The 19421-nt window shown below is 42.8% G+C and overlaps 1 protein-coding gene across 8 annotated transcripts in view; it reads right to left on the reverse strand.

Annotated features, from left to right (window-relative positions):
- MAP3K4 (mitogen-activated protein kinase kinase kinase 4) overlaps positions 1-19421 on the reverse strand; it is a 183442-nt gene that overhangs the window by 60036 nt on the left and 103985 nt on the right. For all 8 annotated transcript variants that reach the window (XM_077486665.1, XM_077486669.1, XM_077486664.1 and 5 more), the window contains exons 13-14: positions 15041-15174; positions 13618-13696 (exon numbers count right to left, since the gene is read on the reverse strand). In XM_077486665.1, the coding sequence (XP_077342791.1) occupies positions 13618-13696; positions 15041-15174 (213 nt within the window). The remainder of the gene's footprint in view (positions 1-13617; positions 13697-15040; positions 15175-19421) is intronic.

The following is a 19421-nucleotide window of genomic DNA, read 5'->3' on the forward strand; positions in this document are numbered from 1 at the left end:
GTAGCGAGTGCTGGAGTTAACTTAGGACTAATATCTGCGGCTAAAAAAGAAGGGAAAAAAAAAAAGAGAGAGGGAGAATTTTGGCGTGGGTCCTTGGGTGACGAGCTGGACTGGGGTTCCCTGCCCGTTAACTGTGCTGTTGTTCCCCGCTGGCATACGGGAAAGGCCCTGGTTCTTGGTGTTAATTTGCTACAAAAAGAGAATGCCGGGGAAGATGAATAAAAAGGGGGGTGCGGGGCCTGTTAGCCCGGGGGGGGATACAACGGTACTTGGTGGGGGAGACAAGTATGATGGAAAACAGTCAGGATACCCCCAGCCAGAAGACATCAACAAAATCAGGTGTAGGCACTAGTAAAACTACGGATACGGGTGAAGGGCGGGGAGTGGGAAAGCCTAAGGATCCATGCCCAACTCGCACCAGGATGGGGGGGGTAAGCTCCCGAGATGAAGATAAGGGCAAAAAAAGGGAAGAATCGGGGAGAAAAGGAGAGGCCTCCCCCCTACCCAAAATCCAACCCGAACCAGAAGGAGCCCCAGTGCTGGCAGAACCACAAGTGAGCCTGAGCATGCTGAGAGAGATATTTACAGAGGCACTGACTAAGGTTGAAATGTCACTTAAATCCGATATAGCCGGAATAAAGACAGATATTGGCCGAGTGCTAGGAAGGGTGGAAGAGATGGAGGAAAGAATGAATGGATATGAACAGAATATGAGGGACCTAAGAGAACAAGTGAAATTAGCCCAAAAAATGAATAGATCGATCCTATATAAAATTGAGGACCAAGAAAACCGTGGAAGAAGGAAAAACTTAAGGATAAAAGGTCTAGAAGAAAAATTTAAAAACGAAGAGCTCCCTAGGGTGATGCAGGACCTGTTCAATCCCATTCCAGGTAGGGTGGAGAATGACAAATTAAAAATAGACAGAGTACACCGAGATGCGGGATACCGGGCCCAAGCAACAGAAAAACCAAGAGACGTAATAATTAGATTCCACTTTTATGAGGAAAAAGCGTTAGTGGTGGAGAATATCCGAAGGAGGGACAAAATTTTGTTTCAGGAGTCGGAGTTACAGATATTCTCGGATCTGGCAGGGGAAACACTGAGGAGAAGAAGGCTCCTCAAACCCCTGACAGATCTAATGAGGTCACTAAATGTCCCCTATCAATGGGGGTTTCCAGCATGCCTTAGAGGAAGGAGAGACGGCCGCTCTGCGGTATTAAGGTTCCCAGAGGATTTAACGGACTTCTGAAATAAGTTAGAAATCCCCCCACCAGCACTACCAGGATGGGAGGAGGCGTTGGGGTACGAAGGAATTAGTGGGGCTGCGCAATGGTCTCGGGTCCGGGACGGGGGGGGGGGAGGGGGTGTAATTACCATCATTGGCGGGTGAGGGAGGGGGTTGGGGGGGGGGGGGGCGCGGGCACGTGGATAGGCTGTGAATGAGGCGGTCCTCCCAAAGAATGCTAGGTGCGCAAAAGGTGACCTGTGGGTCACCGAGACACCTAAGCGAGGAACAAATGTGGAAATTGTTCACTCCTCCGAATGGAGGAGGGGGGGAGGGTGGGGGGGAGGGTGGGTGGGAGGGGGGGGTGGGTTAGGGGGTAATCTCTCTCTCAAACAGGGTCTGGGTACTCTCTCTCGTCTCCCCCTCCCCTCTCCCCCCGCGCCGGCGGCGGGGGGAGAGAGGAGGGGGAGGGGATGGGTGAGATATGACAAGGTTGAAATTGATAACATATAATGTGAGGGGTATAAGTACTCCCCAAAAAAAGTTCAGAGTAAACAAGGAGTTGGAATTGTATGGAGCGAATGTGGTCTGTTTGCAGGAAACACATCTGTCACATGAGGCTAGAGGGAGATTGACGTCCCGGGGGTTCCCGACATGGTTCTACGGCGACTCTACAACATGTCACGCCAGGGGGGTAGCAATAGGTTTCGAGAGAAGTGTTAGGTTTGATGTTGAGAAACAGATGGCCGATCCGGAAGGGAGATTTTTGTTTATAAGGGGGAAATTATTGGATGGAGCATATACCTTTGCGAATATATACTCCCCAAACAGGGACCCAGATAAATTTTTAAGGAAGGTCTTGGAACTATTAGCAGAGTTTAAAAAAGGTAAACTGATAGTGGCGGGAGATTTGAATATGTGCATCGACCCTCGGGCGGACTCCTCAGCCGGGTCCCCTCGCTGGTCGGAGCTTAGATATAAAAAAATAAAGGCTCTGCTTTTAGAATTTCAGTTAGTTGATGCTTGGCGGATTAAACACCCGAACAGCAGAGACTATACTTTCTATTCTTCGGTGCATGGGACATTTACCCGAATTGATTATGTTCTGATTGAACATCAAATGCTCCCAGCACTTAAAGATATAGTAATAAAATCTATCTCCTTGTCTGACCATGCTCCAGTCATGGCTCAGCTGGAGCTAGTAACAGACCAGGCTAAAAGAGAGACATGGAGACTAAATGAAGCATTGATCCAGGACCCTGAAACTAGAAGTAGAATTGAAATAGAACTTGAAGAGTTCTTTATTAGAAATGACTCCCCAGGGGTTACGAGGAGCACGATATGGGAGACCCACAAAGCATTCATACGAGGAATCTTAATAAGCATTGGGACAGGGAAAAAAAAGGAAATAGGGAAAAGGTTACAAGATCTAAATAAGGAGATTTGGGAATTGGAGCAACAAACAAGGCCAAAGGGGATCCCAGAGAAAGTTGAGCTAAAAGATAAGAAGCTACAATTAGAAGAACTTTTGGAGAAGGAAAGGGTGCGAGTTAACCACTGGGCAGAGAGCGTAAGATACCAGGAGGGGAACAAACCTGGGAAATGGCTAGCGAGAGTAGTACGGGAGAGAAGAAATGCGTCCTTTATACCCAAAATTAAAAATGAAAAAGGGGAAATGAAGTACTCCACCCCTGAAATAGCGACGGTCTTCCATAATTATTACAGCCAGTTATATAAGGTAGGACTGGGAAAGGAGAAAAGTAGAGATAAGGAGGATACCATTGAGTATTTAAAAGGGATAGATCTTCCCATAGTCCCAGAGGATGAGCTGGAAATGTTGGAGACCCCGGTAACGGTAGACGAGGTGGTGAGGGCAATAAGGGGAATGGCAATTGGGAAAAGTCCAGGCCCGGATGGGTTTCCAATCCTATACTATAAAAAGTTTGAAAAGATACTGGCGCCCAAATTATGCGAGTATATGAATGCAGTTGCAGAAGGGGAAGAACTGAGGAAGGAAGCATTGATGGCTTACATAACTTTGATTTTAAAGGAGGGGAAGGATCCAACAACCCCTGGGAGCTATAGACCAATCTCTCTTCTGAATACGGACGTGAAAATATTCTCAAAAGTGATAGCAGAAAGATTGAAACCATTGCTACCCCAATGGGTCCATGGTGACCAAACGGGGTTCGTTACGGGCAGGGAGGGGAGGGATAATTGTCTTAAAACCCTAATGCTGATTCACGGGGTGGAGAGCAGTGGACCCCCAGTCGCCCTGTTGTCGGTGGATGCTGAAAAAGCGTTTGACAGGGTAGACTGGGGCTTCATGTTTGAGACCTTAAGATATTTGGGGTTAAAAGAAAAAATACTACGATGGATAAAAGCATTTTATTCCTGCCCGACGGCAAAAATTTAAATTAACGGTAACCTCTCCCCGGTAGTGAAGCTATACAATGGAACTAGGCAGGGATGTCCCCTGTCTCTAATGCGGTTTATACTCGCTTTGGAACCCTTGTTGGCTTCTATTAGGAGGAATGGAGATATAAGGGGGGTGAGAATAGGTGGAGAAGAGTTGAAGGTTTCTGCGTATGCAGATGACATATTATTTTATGCTTCGGAACTCAGGGTGACCCTGCCAAACATAATCAAGGAGATCCACAGATATGGGAAGCTGACAAATTTTAAGATCAATATGTCAAAAACTGAGATTCTGAACATAACAGTATCAAAAAAAGAACAAGAGGAACTCCAGAAGTCCTTCCCTTTTATCTGGTGTAGGGAAGAGTTGAGGTACCTGGGAGTAAGAATTACACCCACATTGTCATCTGCATACGCAGCCAATTACATAGGTTTATTAAATAGGGTGAAAGAATGTATTAAACGCATGAGATATAAACCCCTGTCGTTAATAGGAAGAGTAAACGCGCTAAAAATGTTTATCTTACCAAAACTGATATATACGTTTCAAATGGTCCCAATAAAAGTTCCGCAGGAGTTTTTTAGGAAACTCCAAACCCTAATTTTAAAACATATATGGGGACGTAGGAAGCCTAGAATTTCATATGCGACTTTGAAAAGGGGGAAAGCTGAAGGAGGATTAGCCGCCCCGAACCTTAGAAGATACTACCAGGCAGCAGTAATTTCACGGGTGGTGGACTGGGTGTATGATAAAGGGGATAAAGGGTGGGTAAATATAGAGAAAATACAAAGTGGAGTCAATTTAGGAAAAAGGATTTGGATACCACGGGACTATCGTGACTTGGGGAGGAGCACCAACCCACTAACTATTAATTTGTTTAAAATATGGGATAAAGTGGGCGAATTAAAGCATTGGCAGCACAATTCACCTTTAATTTCTTTACTAGACACAAGTTTTTTTAAACCAGGGAAGGAAGAATACCTTTATTTCACTAGATGGGCAAAAAGGGATGATATTTTGTTGAAAGATGTAATGAATGGGGACAGAGTTTGTACTTTAGGAGAAATAAGACAAAGATGGGGATGTAGGAAATTAGATAGTTGGAGATATGCACAAATTAAACATTTTGTTCAGGCGCTACCTCGGCCACTCCGCAGGGAAGGAGATCTCAGACCTATGGAGAGAATGCTTTCAGACCCGAGCTGTAAAAAAAAAAAGTTTGTCCAAAATTTATAAAATTTTAGAGGAGGAAAAGGAACCAGGGGAACCACTATTCCTGAAAAAATGGGAAGAAGAGTTGGGCACTCTGGGAGATAAGGAACGTAGAAGGAAGATCTTAAGAATAGCAGGTACAATATCTAAGGACAATATGTCAGCGGAGATGTCATTTAAATTAATGGCAAGATGGTATATTGTCCCACAAAGAGCGCATAAGAGAAGGGTGGACATTTCAGCACTATGCTGGAGGGGTTGTGATAAGGTGGGAACTTTTGCACATATTTGGTGGGAGTGTGGAAAGATCGGCCCTTATTGGGAGAAAATAATAGGAAACATCTTCCTGATAACAGGGGAACAGGTAAAGAAGGATCCTTGGACTTGTTTGTTTCATGATACTGACAAAACAATAGGGGAATACAAAAACTCATTGATCCCTCACTTATTGATCGCAGCAAAAAGCCTGATCCCAAGGAGATGGGGCACTGCCGAGCCCCCATCCATGGGGGAATGGTTGACTAAAATAGAGTGGTTAAGATCAATGGAGGAATCAATATTTAGAAGAGGAGACCAAGTGGAAATTTATTATAGTAAGTGGGGAAAATGGCTGGAGTTCAGGAAAACAAGGGAATGTCTCAGAATGAGTGGTCCCGAGGGGAGATGAGAGGTGAGTGAGGGGGAGAGACGGGGGGAGAGACCGAGAGAGAGAGGGGAGGGCGAGGGAGGGAGATTGGAGGGGGGGGGGGGGGCGGGGAGATATAAGGTAATGGATTAGGTGGAATATTTCTTGTAATATTTTTACTTTTTCGAAATTCTAACAAAATAAATAAAGAATAAAACAAAGGAAAATGCTAAAAAAAAAAAAAAAAAAAAGAAGGAAAAAAGGATTGCATGTGATGTGAAAGTAGCACTGCCAACAGGCAAAATGGTGGCAATAAGTAGAAGGGAACTAAAATTACAAGGGCGTAAAGTTTGCCACAATTTGTTGATGAGAGTTTATGGCGTGCTATATATACTGATGCAAAAAAAAAAAAAAGATTTTCCACCTTAATGCATTCTAAGAAGATGGTTGGGGGCTGCTATATGCAAAACCCTTTCACAGAGCAGGCAAGTATAATAGTCTCTCAGCCCATTTTAGAACATGCCATAATAGAGATCCAACGGGTTTGAAATTTACAGGCAATGGCAAAATAACTCCCCACTGGAGAGGTTGCCATATGACAAGGTAAGTGTCTAAGGAAATGAAATGGGTCTATGACCTACAATCTTTCTCCCCTTTGGTTTAAACGTGGGATGTCAATTGTTTCGTGGCTACTAGTTAGATTATCCCTCATCTGTACATTATAGTTCCAAGTTTCATTATATTAGGCCATAATTGCAATTTTTAGATATTCTTTTGAGGTTAATAGGTCATATTTGGATTTTTCTGCTATTTTCGTTTTAGACCCATCCGTATGTATATATTTTTTATTACTACATAGAAATTACATAATTTATTTTATTGTCAGAGACATGCTCTGACAATAAAATACTATACAGCCCAAAGATTTTTCTTTCAATAATTTTATTAGGATTTTTTACAAAAATGTACAAGTTTACAACAAAAATGTCGATATGGTAAATATTTCAAATTCTCAATTTTTATATACAATTAGGAGAACAGACACCTTATTGTGAATATTCAAATGTATCAAGTAGGGGTGCACATATTCACTTGTCTAATGATTAGATTACAATTATCTGATCAACCATTTGATTCCGCAATGCATCGCGATTACCGCTCTCACTCCCGCCTGGGCCACCCTTTCACCCTGCAATTTTCTGGAACACATCACAGGTCCCAAAAGATTGCACGGCTATGCAGGACAGCGCAGTGAGACATGCGCACCTGGATGCCCACAGTAGTATTGCCAGCGCAGTGGTTGCTTCTCCTTTATACGGATGTCACATGTTTACATGTATTTTTAATTTTAGTTTAGATCAGGATTATAGACTCATATTTATATGTACAGTTGTGCTCATAAGTTACATACCCTGGCAGAATTTTGTGATTTCTTGGCTATTTTCCAGACTATGAATGATGACACAAAAACATTTCTTTCACTCATGGTTAGTGTTTGGCTGAAGCCATTTATTATCAATCAACTTTATTTACTCTTTTTAAATCATGACAACAGAAACTACCCCAATGACCCTGATCAAAAAAAAGTTTACATACCCCAGTTCTTAATATTGTGTATTGCCCTCTTTATATCACCGGCAGCTTGAAGTATTTTGGGGCGTTTGTGGATGAGGCTCTTTATCTTCTCAGATGGTAAAGCTGCCCGTTCCTCTTGGCAAAAAGCCTCCAGTTCCTGTAAATTCTTGGGCTGTCTTGCATGAACTGCATGTTTGAGATCTCCCCAGAGTGGCTCAATGATATTGAGGTCAGGAGACTGAGATGGCCACTCCAGAACCTTCACTTTATCCTGCTGTAAACAATGACAGGTCGGCTTGGCCTTGTGTTTTGGATCATTGTCATGTTGGAATGTCCAAGTACGTCCCATGCGCAGCTTCCTGGCAGATGAATGCAAATGTTCCTCCAGTATATAACAACATACTGCATTCATCTTGCCATTCATTTTAAACCAAATTTCATGTGCCTTTGTAGCTCACACATCCCCAAAACACCAGCGATCCACCTCCGTACCTTTCATCATAGGCCTTGTTGACTCCTCTCCAAATGTAGCATTTATGATTATGGCCAAAAAGCTAAATTTTGGTCTCATCACTCCATATGACTTTGTGCCAGAAGGTTTGAGGCTTGTCTCTGTGCTGTTTGGCATATTGTAAGCGGGATACTTTGTGGCATTTGCATATTAATGGCTTTCTTCTGGCGACTCGACCATGCAGCCCATCTTTCTTCAAGCGCCTCCTTATTGTGCACCTTGAAACAGCCACACCACATGTTTTCAGAGAGCCCTGAATTTCACCTGAAGTTATTTGTGGGTTTTTCATTGCATCCGGAAAACAATTTTTCAAGCAGTCGTGGCTGAAATTTTAGTTGCTCTACCTGACCGTGGTTTGGTTTCAACAGAACCCCTCATTTTCCACTGATTAGATTGATTAGAGTTTGAACACTGATGATTGGCATTCTCAGTTCCATGGATATCTTTTTATAACCTTTCCTGTTTTATACAGTTAAACTACCTTTTCCCACGGATCCTTTGACAATTCCTTTGCTTTCCCCATGACTTAGAATCCAGAAATGTCAGTGCAGCACTGGATGAAAGATGCAAGGGTCTGTCAGGAGTCCAGAAATGCACTAACTAACTAACCATGAGTGAAAGAAATGTTTCTGTGTGATCATTCATATTCTCTGAAAAATGGCCAAGAAATCAAATTCTGCCAGGTTATATAAACTTAAGAGCACAAGTGTGTAGCAATTCTTTTTTCATATACAGTGAAGGGAAAAAAATATTTGATCCCCTGCTGATTTTTTACGTTTGCCCACTGACAAAATAAACAATCTGTCTATAATTTTAATGGTAGGTTTATTTTAACAGCGAGAGACAGAACAACAACATTGCCAAATGGACTTCTTAGGGCTATTGTGGCATGCTCCCGCTGCATTTCTTTCTTCTGTGGCAGCCATCTTTGGCCACCTGGCACCCCTCTGCCAATTCACTGAACTGTCAGCCATTAGGGTTTTGTGCAGCCTCTTTATGGTTTTGCAACATTGCAAGTATAAGCGCACAATTCAGAACCATCCCTGTAAATATCTCCCAGTGCACTCATATATATATATATATATATATATACACACACACACACACATACATATATATATATATATATATATATCTGCAATATTAGTAAACAAATACAATTATTAGATCAAATAATCTATAGAAGAACCAGTCCAAATAAGAACTAAATCCAGGGGTATGCAGAAAGGGCAGCCGACAGGTAGAAACAAAACCGTATTCCAACACTGTAAAAACAACAGAGAGGCGCCTCTGGGTGCAGTAGTTTTATACAAGTTTAACCACTTGCCGACCGCCGCACGACGATATACGTCGGCAGAATGGCACGGGCAGGCATATGGGCGTATATATAAGTCCCTGCCTGCCCGCGGGTGGGGGGCCCGATCGGGCCCCCCCCCGGTGCCTGCGGCGGTCGGCATTTCTTCGAGAGCGATCCGGGATGAGGGGGCGGCCATTCATTCATGGCCACCCCCTCGCGATCGCTCTCGACGAATGGAAATCCCCCGTGACATCACTTCCTCTCCTGTAATGTAAACACAGGAGAGGAAGTGATGTATTCTCTCCTCCGTGTCGGTATTTTCCGTTCCGACACGGAGGAGAGCGGATCGGTGAGTTGCACCAACACTCTACACACACAGTAGAACATGCCAGGCACACTCACACCCCCCCTTTACCCCCCGATCACCCCCCCAATTACCCCTGCCCCCCAGTCACAGTGACACCAATGTCATTTTTTTTTTTTTTTTTTGCATTGGTGTCATTTGTGACTGTAATAACTGTTAGGGCAGTTAGAGTTAGCCCCCTTTAGTTCTAATGTACCCCCCTAACCCCCCCAATAAAGGTTTAACCCCGTGATCACCCCCCGTCGCCAGTGTCACTAAGGCTGGGTTCACATTGCAGCGGTTTATGAGAACGAATGTGATTCGCACCGCACTGCAGTGCAAATCACATCCGATCTCTGTGCGATTCGAGTTCAGCCATTCGCCGCACCCGCCACACCCGCCGCAAATTCGCACGGGACCCTTTTTTTGGCCCGCAGCAGAATCGGATCGCATGGGTGTTCACACCATGCGATCCGAGTTTGCAGATCGCACTGCGATATGCGAACTGATCTGGGGGTGTCAGTAACATTTCACTGACACTCCCAGCAGTTCGCATAGGGCAGTGTGAACTGCCGCCGGGAGGCATGCGATGCGGGAACCCGCCGCGGATTCGCGGCGTTTCCGCATCGCTCCAGTGTGAACCCAGCCTAATAAGCGATCATTTTTCTGATCGCCGTATTAGTGTCACAGGTGACGCTAGTTAGGCAGGTAGGTATTTAGGTTCGCCGCAGCTTTTTATAGCGCCAGGGACCCCCATATACTACCGCATAAAGCCCCCTGATTGCCCCCTAGTTAACCCTTTCACCAGTGATCACCATATAACTGTTACAGGTGACGCTGGTTGGTTAGTTATTTTTTTATAGTTTCAGGGCACCCGCCATTTATTACCTAATAAAGGTTTAACCCCCTGATCACCCGGCGGGTGTCATTTGTGACTAATAACTGTTAGGGCAGTTAGGGTTAGCCCCCTTTAGTTCTAAGGTACCCCCCTAACCCCCCCAATAAAGGTTTAACCCCGTGATCACCCCCCGTCGCCAGTGTCACTAAGGCTGGGTTCAGATTGCAGCGGTTTGAGAACGGATGTGATTCGCACCGCACTGCAGTGCAAATCACATCCGATCTCTGTGCGATTCGAGTTCAGCCATTCGCCGCACCCGCCGCACCCGCCACACCCGCCGCACCCGCCGCAAATTCGCACGGGACCCTTTTTTTGGCCCGCAGCAGAATCGGATCGCATGGGTGTTCACACCATGCGATCCGAGTTTGCAGATCGCACTGCGATATGCGAACTGATCTGGGGGTGTCAGTAACATTTCACTGACACTCCCAGCAGTTCGCATAGGGCAGTGTGAACTGCCGCCGGGAGGCATGCGATGCGGGAACCCGCCGCGCATTCGTGGCGTTCCCGCATCGCTCCAGTGTGAACCCAGCCTAATAAGCGATCGTTTTTCTGATCGCTGTATTAGTGTCACAGGTGACGCTAGTTAGGCAGGTAGGTATTTAGGTTCGCCGCAGCTTTTTATAGCGCCAGGGACCCCCATATACTACCGCATAAAGCCCCCTGATTGCCCCCTAGTTAACCCTTTCACCAGTGATCACCATATAACTGTTACAGGTGACGCTGGTTGGTTAGTTATTTTTTTATAGTTTCAGGGCACCCGCCATTTATTACCTAGTCTCACTAGTGTACCCCTAAATTTAGGGGTGTCTACTTTCCAAAATGGGGTCATTTGGGGGGGGGGTTTGTGCCATCTTGGCATTTTATGGCCTTCAAAACTGTAACGCCCTTAGAAAGCCTGAAGGCGGTGCTTGGTTTTCGGGGCCCCGTACGCGGCTAGGCTCCCAAAAAGTCCCACATATGTGGTATCCCCGTACTCAGGAGAAGCAGCAGAATTTATTTTGGGGTGTCATTTCACATATGCCCATGGCATGCGTGAGCAATATATCATTTAGTGACAACTTTGTGAAAAAAAAAAAAAAAAAAAAAAGTTTGTAATTTTCCCGCAACTTGTGGCAAAATATAAAATATTCCATGGACTCAACATGCCTCTCAGCAAATAGCTTGGGGTGTCTACTTTCTAAAATGGGGTCATTTGTGGGGGTTTTGTGCCATCTTGGCATTTTATGGCCTTCAAAACTGTAATAGGTAGTGAGGAGTGAAGTCAAATATTTACGCCCTTAGAAAGCCTGAAGGTGGTGCTTGGTTTTCGGGGCCCCGTACGCGGCTAGGCTCCCAAAAAGTCCCACATATGTGGTATCCCCGTACTCAGGAGAAGCAGCAGAATTTATTTTGGGGTGTCATTTCACATATGCCCATGGCATGTGTGAGCAATATATCATTTAGTGACAACTTTGTGAAAAAAAAAAAAAAAAAAAAAAAGTTTGTAATTTTCCCGCAACTTGTGGCAAAATATAAAATATTCCATGAACTCAACATGCCTCTCAGCAAATAGCTTGGGGTGTCTACTTTCTAAAATGGGGTCATTTGTGGGGGTTTTGTGCCATCTTGGCATTTTATGGCCTTCAAAACTGTAATAGGTAGTGAGAAGTGAACTCAAAAATTTACGCCCTTAGAAAGCCTGAAGGCGGTGCTTGGTTTTCGGGGCCCCGTACGCGGCTAGGCTCCCAAAAAGTCCCACATATGTGGTATCCCCGTACTCAGGAGAAGCAGCAGAATTTATTTTGGGGTGTCATTTCACATACGCCCATAGCATGTGTGAGCAATATATCATTTAGTGACAACTTTGTGTAAAAAAAAAAAAAAAATTATTTTTTTGTCATTATTCAATCGCTTGAGGCAAAAAAATAAAATATTCAATGGGCTCAACATGCCTCTTATCAATTTCCTTAGGGGGTCTACTTTCCAAAATGGGGTCATTTGGGGGGGTTTTGTACTGCCCTGCCATTTTAGCACCTCAAGAAATGAGATAGGCAGTCGTAAACTAAAAGCTGCGTAAATTCCAGAAAACGTACCTTAGTTTGTAGATGTGACAACTTTTGCGCAAACCAATAAATATACAATTATTGACTTTTTTTTTACCAAAGACATGTGGCTGAATACATTTTGGCCTAAATGTATGACTAAAATTGAGTTTATTGGATTTTTCTAATAACAAAAAGTAGAAAATATCATTTTTTTTCAAAATTTGCGGTCTTTTTACGTTTATATCGCAAAAAATAAAAATCGCAGAGGCAATCAAATACCATCAAAAGAAAGCTCTATTTGTGGGAAGAAAAGGACGCAAATTTTGTTTGGGTACAACATTGCATGACCGCGCAATTACCAGTTAAAGCAGCGCAGTGCCAAAGTGTAAAAAGACCTCTGGTCATTTACCAGCAAAATGGTCCGGTCTGAAAGTGGTTAATAAGCATCAAGATGTGCACTCACATGTAAAAGTAGATAGGCAGGCATGGTATGCAAGTCTCGATTGACGTTTTCCCAATAAAGGTATAATCAGTCCAACTATCCAGGCTGTTAGTCCGTAAACTTCCGTATGATGGAAACGCCGACTTCGGAAAACGGCCTCAGAACGAGGCTTGGAACACAGCATACAGGTGGCTCAAAGGGATGTCGCCATCGGTAATGGATGCGTTTCATGAGCATGCGCACTTGGGTGTCCTCTCAAGTCGCGCTCCTTTCTCAACAATATAACCTTTGTTGAGAAAGGTTGAGAAAATATTGTTGAGAAAGGAGCGCGACTTGAGAGGACACCCAAGTGCGCATGTTCATGAAACTGGTCCGTTACCGATGACGACATCCCTTTGAGCCACCTGTATGCTGTGTTCCAAGCCTTATTCTGAGGCCGTCTTCAGAAGCCGGCGTTTCAATCATTTGGAAGTTTACAGACTAACAGCCTGGATAGATGGACTGATTATACTTTTCTTGGGAAAACATCAAATCGAGACTTACATACCATGCCTGTCTATCTACTTTTACATGTGAGTGTGCATCTTGATGCTTATTAAACTTGTATAAAACTACTGCACCCAGAGGCACCTCTCTATTTGTCGTCTTTATGGTTTTGTAGTCCAATAATCCATGTTTATCTTTCACCATCTCTGCCTGAGAACTACTTAAGGATATGGACAATAGTGCCATATAGCTATGAAATGCCATACCTCACCCAATTCCTTCAATTATCACAGTAAAATAAAAAAGTGGAAATAAATATAGTTGACCCTGTATATGTGAACAGCTGACAATTTCAATAAAATTATTGAAACCCTCAATCAGATTACATTTAGTGAACAGCATTAGGAATGAGAAAATGTGTATCTTTCAAATCAGTAACTGCTGGACAGCTCTGTTGTAGGAGCCATTAAAGCTTCAAGAGGGGACTGATATTAATATTCTATTAAACTTTTTAATTATTTCTCCATCTGTAATGTAGCTGTAAATATAGCCATACCAAAAAATCATCCTCTGGAAGGGCTGAAATGAATGCTGGCTCAATAGCTTGAAGATAGTCAAAACCTTGAGTTGCCCACCTGCAGGGAAGAGGAATGAGGTCTATAAAACGTATTCACTGCTGATAACATGAATATACAACAAACATTTATAAGCATTTACACGCAACTCAATGCTGGACCGGTAGGACTGTCAATTTTAAATCTGCCTACGGCTGTGGTTAAAATTAATAATCCCCCCATGTGACAATGAATGGCTATCACTTGTCCACCAAGATCTTCTGTGTGCCAAACAGCTGATTACCTCTGCCCATTGGCAACAAAATTGTGTACAAACTTAGTTGTTTGCAGTTAAATAATGTTACCCCAACATTTCATATTTCTGATATGTCTGCTGTACCATGTACTTGTGTTATAAAGTATCTGGTTTTTATTTTTGCTTCCTTTGTGTCACGCCCCGTTATCTCACTGCGACCGGAAGAAACGTAGTGTGCGCTGCATTCCAAGGACCTAGTCAAGTAACCGGAAGGAGGTGGTGCCAAGTGGTGAGTGGAGTGTGCGTGTTCCCGCAGCACTGCTATTTGACCAACTTTGGAACTAGTATCAGCATTTGTAAACTTTTTGAAGAACTTTTAATACTCTGTGAATATGCATAATAAAAAGTCAAAACAGATATGCTCTATGTGGAGTTTATTTCTCATTATGTGCCTGGATTACCTGATCCCTTGAGACTAAATCTGTGGTGGAGGCTGGATATCGTTCATGGTTCATGGTGTGAGGCTTACTTATCATTTTGGTGAGTTTAAACCCCAAAGGGGACGTTTAGAACATGGTATGGAAGATTGCGGTGATAGGTGCACTCGCCGGATGTATTCCTTAGATCCACCGATTAGACTCATCAGGGACTATAGCCGTTTTCTTCATTCACTTTATCATTGACTGCCTTTCGCCCATTATTACTGTGTATATTTTTATATACTAGTGAGTCAATATAGTATTTGTTGACCGTAGCACCGCTTTGATTGAATGTTTTAAAACGGTTTGCTATTTTTTAAACAGTGGGAATTGTTTCATTTGTTTTGGTTATTTAAGTGGCTACTGAACTTTATACATTGTATATACATATTTTCATATCGGTTATATGCTGAATTACCATTCAATTATTGTTGTTATTGCTATAAACTTTAAACCCATAGCGCTGAGGTGAGAGGTAGTAGGGAGCACTGTATAGATTTTTTTCTCTGCTTGTTTGTTTGCAATATGTGGTTAAACGCCTATGCAAAAAAGCATATGTGGCTCCTGCAGCTTCCCAGGTGTGGAAAATTAATGCTATGCATATAAAATTACTAATTCTCCATGTGCATAAACCCTAAGAGTCAATAACAAACACCTTGATCACAATGGATAAACCAATTCATAGTTTACCTTGGCCTGGTACCACGACCGCTTTCACATTTCGTCAAAACATAGTGCATCCATTTTCTGGCAAAACTTATGTATTTGTCACCAATTTTTTGCCTGAATTCTCCAGACATCAGACGGACTACTTCTTTATGATACTTGAAGATAAAAAATAAAAAAAAAGTTACTTCAGAAATTCTGAAGGATGAGAATGTATCATTTTCAGAATTCCCTGTGTGCTCTTCCCGGTTTATTTGCTTTCTAGATAGAGAAAAGAAATTCAGGTCAAATTCAGCCCCCATATTGGGGCTAGCAGGTAAAATGCTACTCTAACACATCCACCGTGTTTGCATGAATTAGAATACACAAAGCAGCATTCATTAACATTCAAATAATTTCTAAAAGGAACATTAAACAATTGCCGACCAGGTCAATTCTGATATTTCTCACATTCATATTAAAATCTGCATCTTTGCTGGAAAATTAAGAACCCCCACTTTAAAGGAGTGGTCATCAACCCTCTCCTCAGGGCCCACTAACAGGCCAGGTTATATGTATTGCCTTGGGGAGATGCAGACTAGAATACTACAATCACTGAGCAGCAAATTAAATCACCTGTGATGTATTTCAGTTATCTTGCAAACCTGTTAGTGGGCCCTGAGGACAGAGTTGATGACCACTGCTTTTAAGAATTGTAGCGCATACAAACACAATATAAATTCCAAATTTTTGATAACGAGGATGTTACATCAATAAATACCTAAACTGCGCACGCCTGTGGAATGGCGAGACAGAGATTGGTTTGATCAGATGTTTTATAAGGTAGTAAAGGCTTGTAAACAAATAAAAATGGAAGTGACAAAATCCTTGTTGCTTCTGGTTTCATTCCAGAGGAGGGGCAGGAACCGATGCGGGTTTAGTGATCAGGTGGCTGTAGAGCCCCTTGGATCATTTCTACAGGAAAGCACATTGCCAGATCCAAATTTTGGTCCTGGCTAAGTATTGTCCTAAGAAAAGAAAAAAAACCAGCCCATAAAAAAAAAAAAAAAAAAAAGCATGTGGGGGAGAAAACCCTCAAAGATTCACAGTAGTGAAAAATAAGTTCTCCACGTTGGATGATAAATCTTGCAGGAAAAAAGGTTTTACAAGTTTTTACCACGGTTGCGCAAAACTTTAGATGAATAGGAAAGGTGTCCTTGACCCTTAGCTTTTCTTTGTGAGGTGAATACTTTAACTCCCTATCGCATTGTTAAAAAGTAATTCCACTTTTGTTGAGAAAAAGCATTCCCCTCTGGGTTATCAATGTACATTGCAAGGATTTTAACAAACTTTTTGGAGATTCTTAACTTTCTTTATTCTGCTGAAGAAACAGCAGTTTGTCTGTGTCCATGTGATGAGTGAATCTGTATTGGGAGTGATTTCATAATTCTTAAAATCAGGCCTTAAGCACACAAGACATTTTTAACAATGCTGATAGGAGCGTCTGATGTGCTTTTTTTCTGCCTCTACATGCCCCTGCATGTTATCCTATATGTCAATGCACAAAAAAAAAAACAAAGAAAAAAAAAACTAAACAAAAACAAACAGTTAGGTACCCAGTAAATCCTTTCCTAAGAAGTCTTCCAGGGCAGCATATGAGAGATAGGGCTCCTCCCATCTAAAAAAACAGAACACGCATCATCCACCATTTTAAAAAGCCAGAAGGAATAACAGGCAAATATACAACATCCTTCCATAAAACTTCCGCCTAAAAAATAAATAGGGATGGGTATGAGTGCTGCCCTGGAAGACTTCCTAGAAAAGGAGTTACCAGGTACCTAACTCTGTTTTCTAAAGTCACCCTCTAGGGCAGCATCTGAGAGGATTTAGCCAGGAATACTACGGGGGGGGGGGGGGTTGGGGTGTCTACAGCCTGAAGGACCTTTCTACTGAAAGATTGGTCTTGGCTGAACAGGAAGTCTATCCTGTAGTGTTTTGTAAGGGTACTGAAGCTCAACCAGGTTGTCACCTGGCAGATCTGGTCTGGCTTAGCTCCTGCTTTCTCCACATAAAAGATGACCGAGCCCTGGTAGAATAAGCGGATAATGCTCCGCAAAAAAGACAGTAGGAACCAAAACCCCCTACAGCAGTGATCAGAATGCCTCCCTCGACAGTGGCCACAAAAAAAAAAAAATCATTGCTGCAATGCCACTTGGCTTGGCGAGTGTCGCTGGCCCCAGAACCACCCAGGCACCATCCACCCAAGCATGGGGACACTGCTTTCAAATCACTGGTTGGGACTGAAAAATCGCTAGATCACCCATACCTGCTTTGGCGTGAGCTACTGTAAGGACTATAGAGACTGGTGGCTAAAACAGTATAGTAGAATTCCATGATAGCTAGATCATAATTTCCCCCACAACTCCTGATGTGTCCAAATATCTGCTTATAGCATGGACCAACAACAACGCCCTTAACCATCTATGTAGAAAGGGATGACCAGGTAGGCGGTCTGATCAACAAAGCAACAAATACATAGGAATTGCTAAACTGCCAATCAGTTACTACACATATGGAGCAATATGTGAGGACAATCATACAGTACATTCTTGTATACGCAATATAAAACTGTCTCCTCATCTAAATGCAAAATGTCAGTTCTTCCTTTGTATTAAGGCTGAGTCCCCCCCAAGGACTCTGGCGCTAGTTGTGATACTGCTGATAGAGACTGAATCTGTAGCCGTAACAGGATAAACCATGCATGTTGACTGTTACACCACGTTCTGTTAAAGTGAAACTTTAGTCAGAAACCAAGTTCTGCCAGTTCACTTCAGGCTGATCCCCCTCTCTGTCAAAAATAAAACACATTATAAGTTTTTAACCACTTGCTGAACAGCGCACGCCGATTTATGTCGGCAGAATGGCACCGGCAGGCAAAAGGGTATACAGGTACGTCCCCCTTTAAGTGGTGTTGAGAGCGTGCCGCCGCAGTCTCTGCGACTGCAGGTCTGGTGGACTCTATGTCTGCCGGGTGCCCGCAATCGTGTCACGGAGAGGAAGAATGGAGAGTTGCTTTTGTAAACAAAGCATTTCCCCGTTCTGCCTAGTGACAGGACAATGATCACAGCGCTCTCGCATTGAGAGCAGTGAACACTGTTCTGTGTGTTGAAGTCCAGCCCCCTCACAATTAGAATCACTCCCTAGGACACATTCAACCCCTTCACTGTCAGTGTAATTTACATAGTAATCAATGCATTTTAATAGCATCGATCGCTGAATAAATGACAATGGTCCCAAAATAGTTTTAAAAAAGGCAGATGTGTCTGCCATAATGTCGCAGTCCGATAAAAATCGAAGATTGCCGCCATTACTAATAAAAAAAATAATAAAAATGCTATAAATCTATCCCCTATTTTGTAGACGCTATAACTTTTGCGCAAACCAATCAATATAAGTTTATTGCATTTTTTTTTTTTTTTTTTTACTAAAAATATGTAGAAGAATACATATCGGCCTAAACTGACAAAAAAAAAAAATAGTTGTTTTATATATTTTTGGGGGATATTATAGCAAAAAAGTAAAAAATAATGTTTTTTTTTTTCTTCAAAATTGTCCCTATTCTTTGTTTATAGACAAAAATTGAAAACAGCAGAGGCGATCAAATACCACCAAACGAAAGCTATTTGTGGGGAAGAAAAAGGACGTCAATTTTGTTTGGGTACAACGTCGCACGACCATGCAATTGTCAGTTAAAGCGACACAGTGCTGAATCGCAAAAAAATGCTCTGGTCAGGAAGGGGGTAAATTCTTCCGGGGCTGAAGTGGTTAAAGTAACTTATTACGCAAGGCAGCTCTGGCGTTGCTTCCGATCTCTTCTCACCTCTCCGGTTCTTCTGCCTCCTCCTCTGAAGTCTTCTGCCTCTGCTGGTTCTTCTCCCCTCTCTGGTTCTTTTCCCTCTGTCTTCTGCCTCTGCTGGGTCTTCTCCACTATCTTCTCGCTCTTTTGCCTGGACTTCTCCACTGTTACATATATTTACATAGTAGGTTAGGTTGAAAAAAGACACAAGTCCATAAAGTCCAACCTATGTGTTTGATTATAAGTGTGTGCTGTCTTCTCCTCTGTTCTTCCGACGTTACATAGTAGGTGAGGTTGAAAAAAAAAAAAAGGACAAAGTCCATCAAGTCCAACATATGTGTGTGATTATATGTCAGTATTACATTGTATATCCCTGTATGTTGTGGTCGTTCAGGTATGTAGCTAATAGTTTTTTTAAACTAATCGATGCTCCCCGCGCAGACCACCGCCTGTGAAAAGAATTCCACATCCTTGCCGCTCTCACAGTAAAGAACCCTCTATGTAGTTTAAGGTTAATTCTCTGTTCTAATTTTAATGAGTGGCCACGTGTCTTGTTAAACTCCCTTCCGC

This window comes from Lithobates pipiens, unplaced genomic scaffold (genome assembly GCF_037356315.1).
Source record: "Lithobates pipiens isolate NorthernLeopardFrog02 unplaced genomic scaffold, aLitPip1_a1.2 Scaffold_18, whole genome shotgun sequence".
Taxonomy (NCBI): Eukaryota; Metazoa; Chordata; class Amphibia; order Anura; family Ranidae; genus Lithobates; species Lithobates pipiens.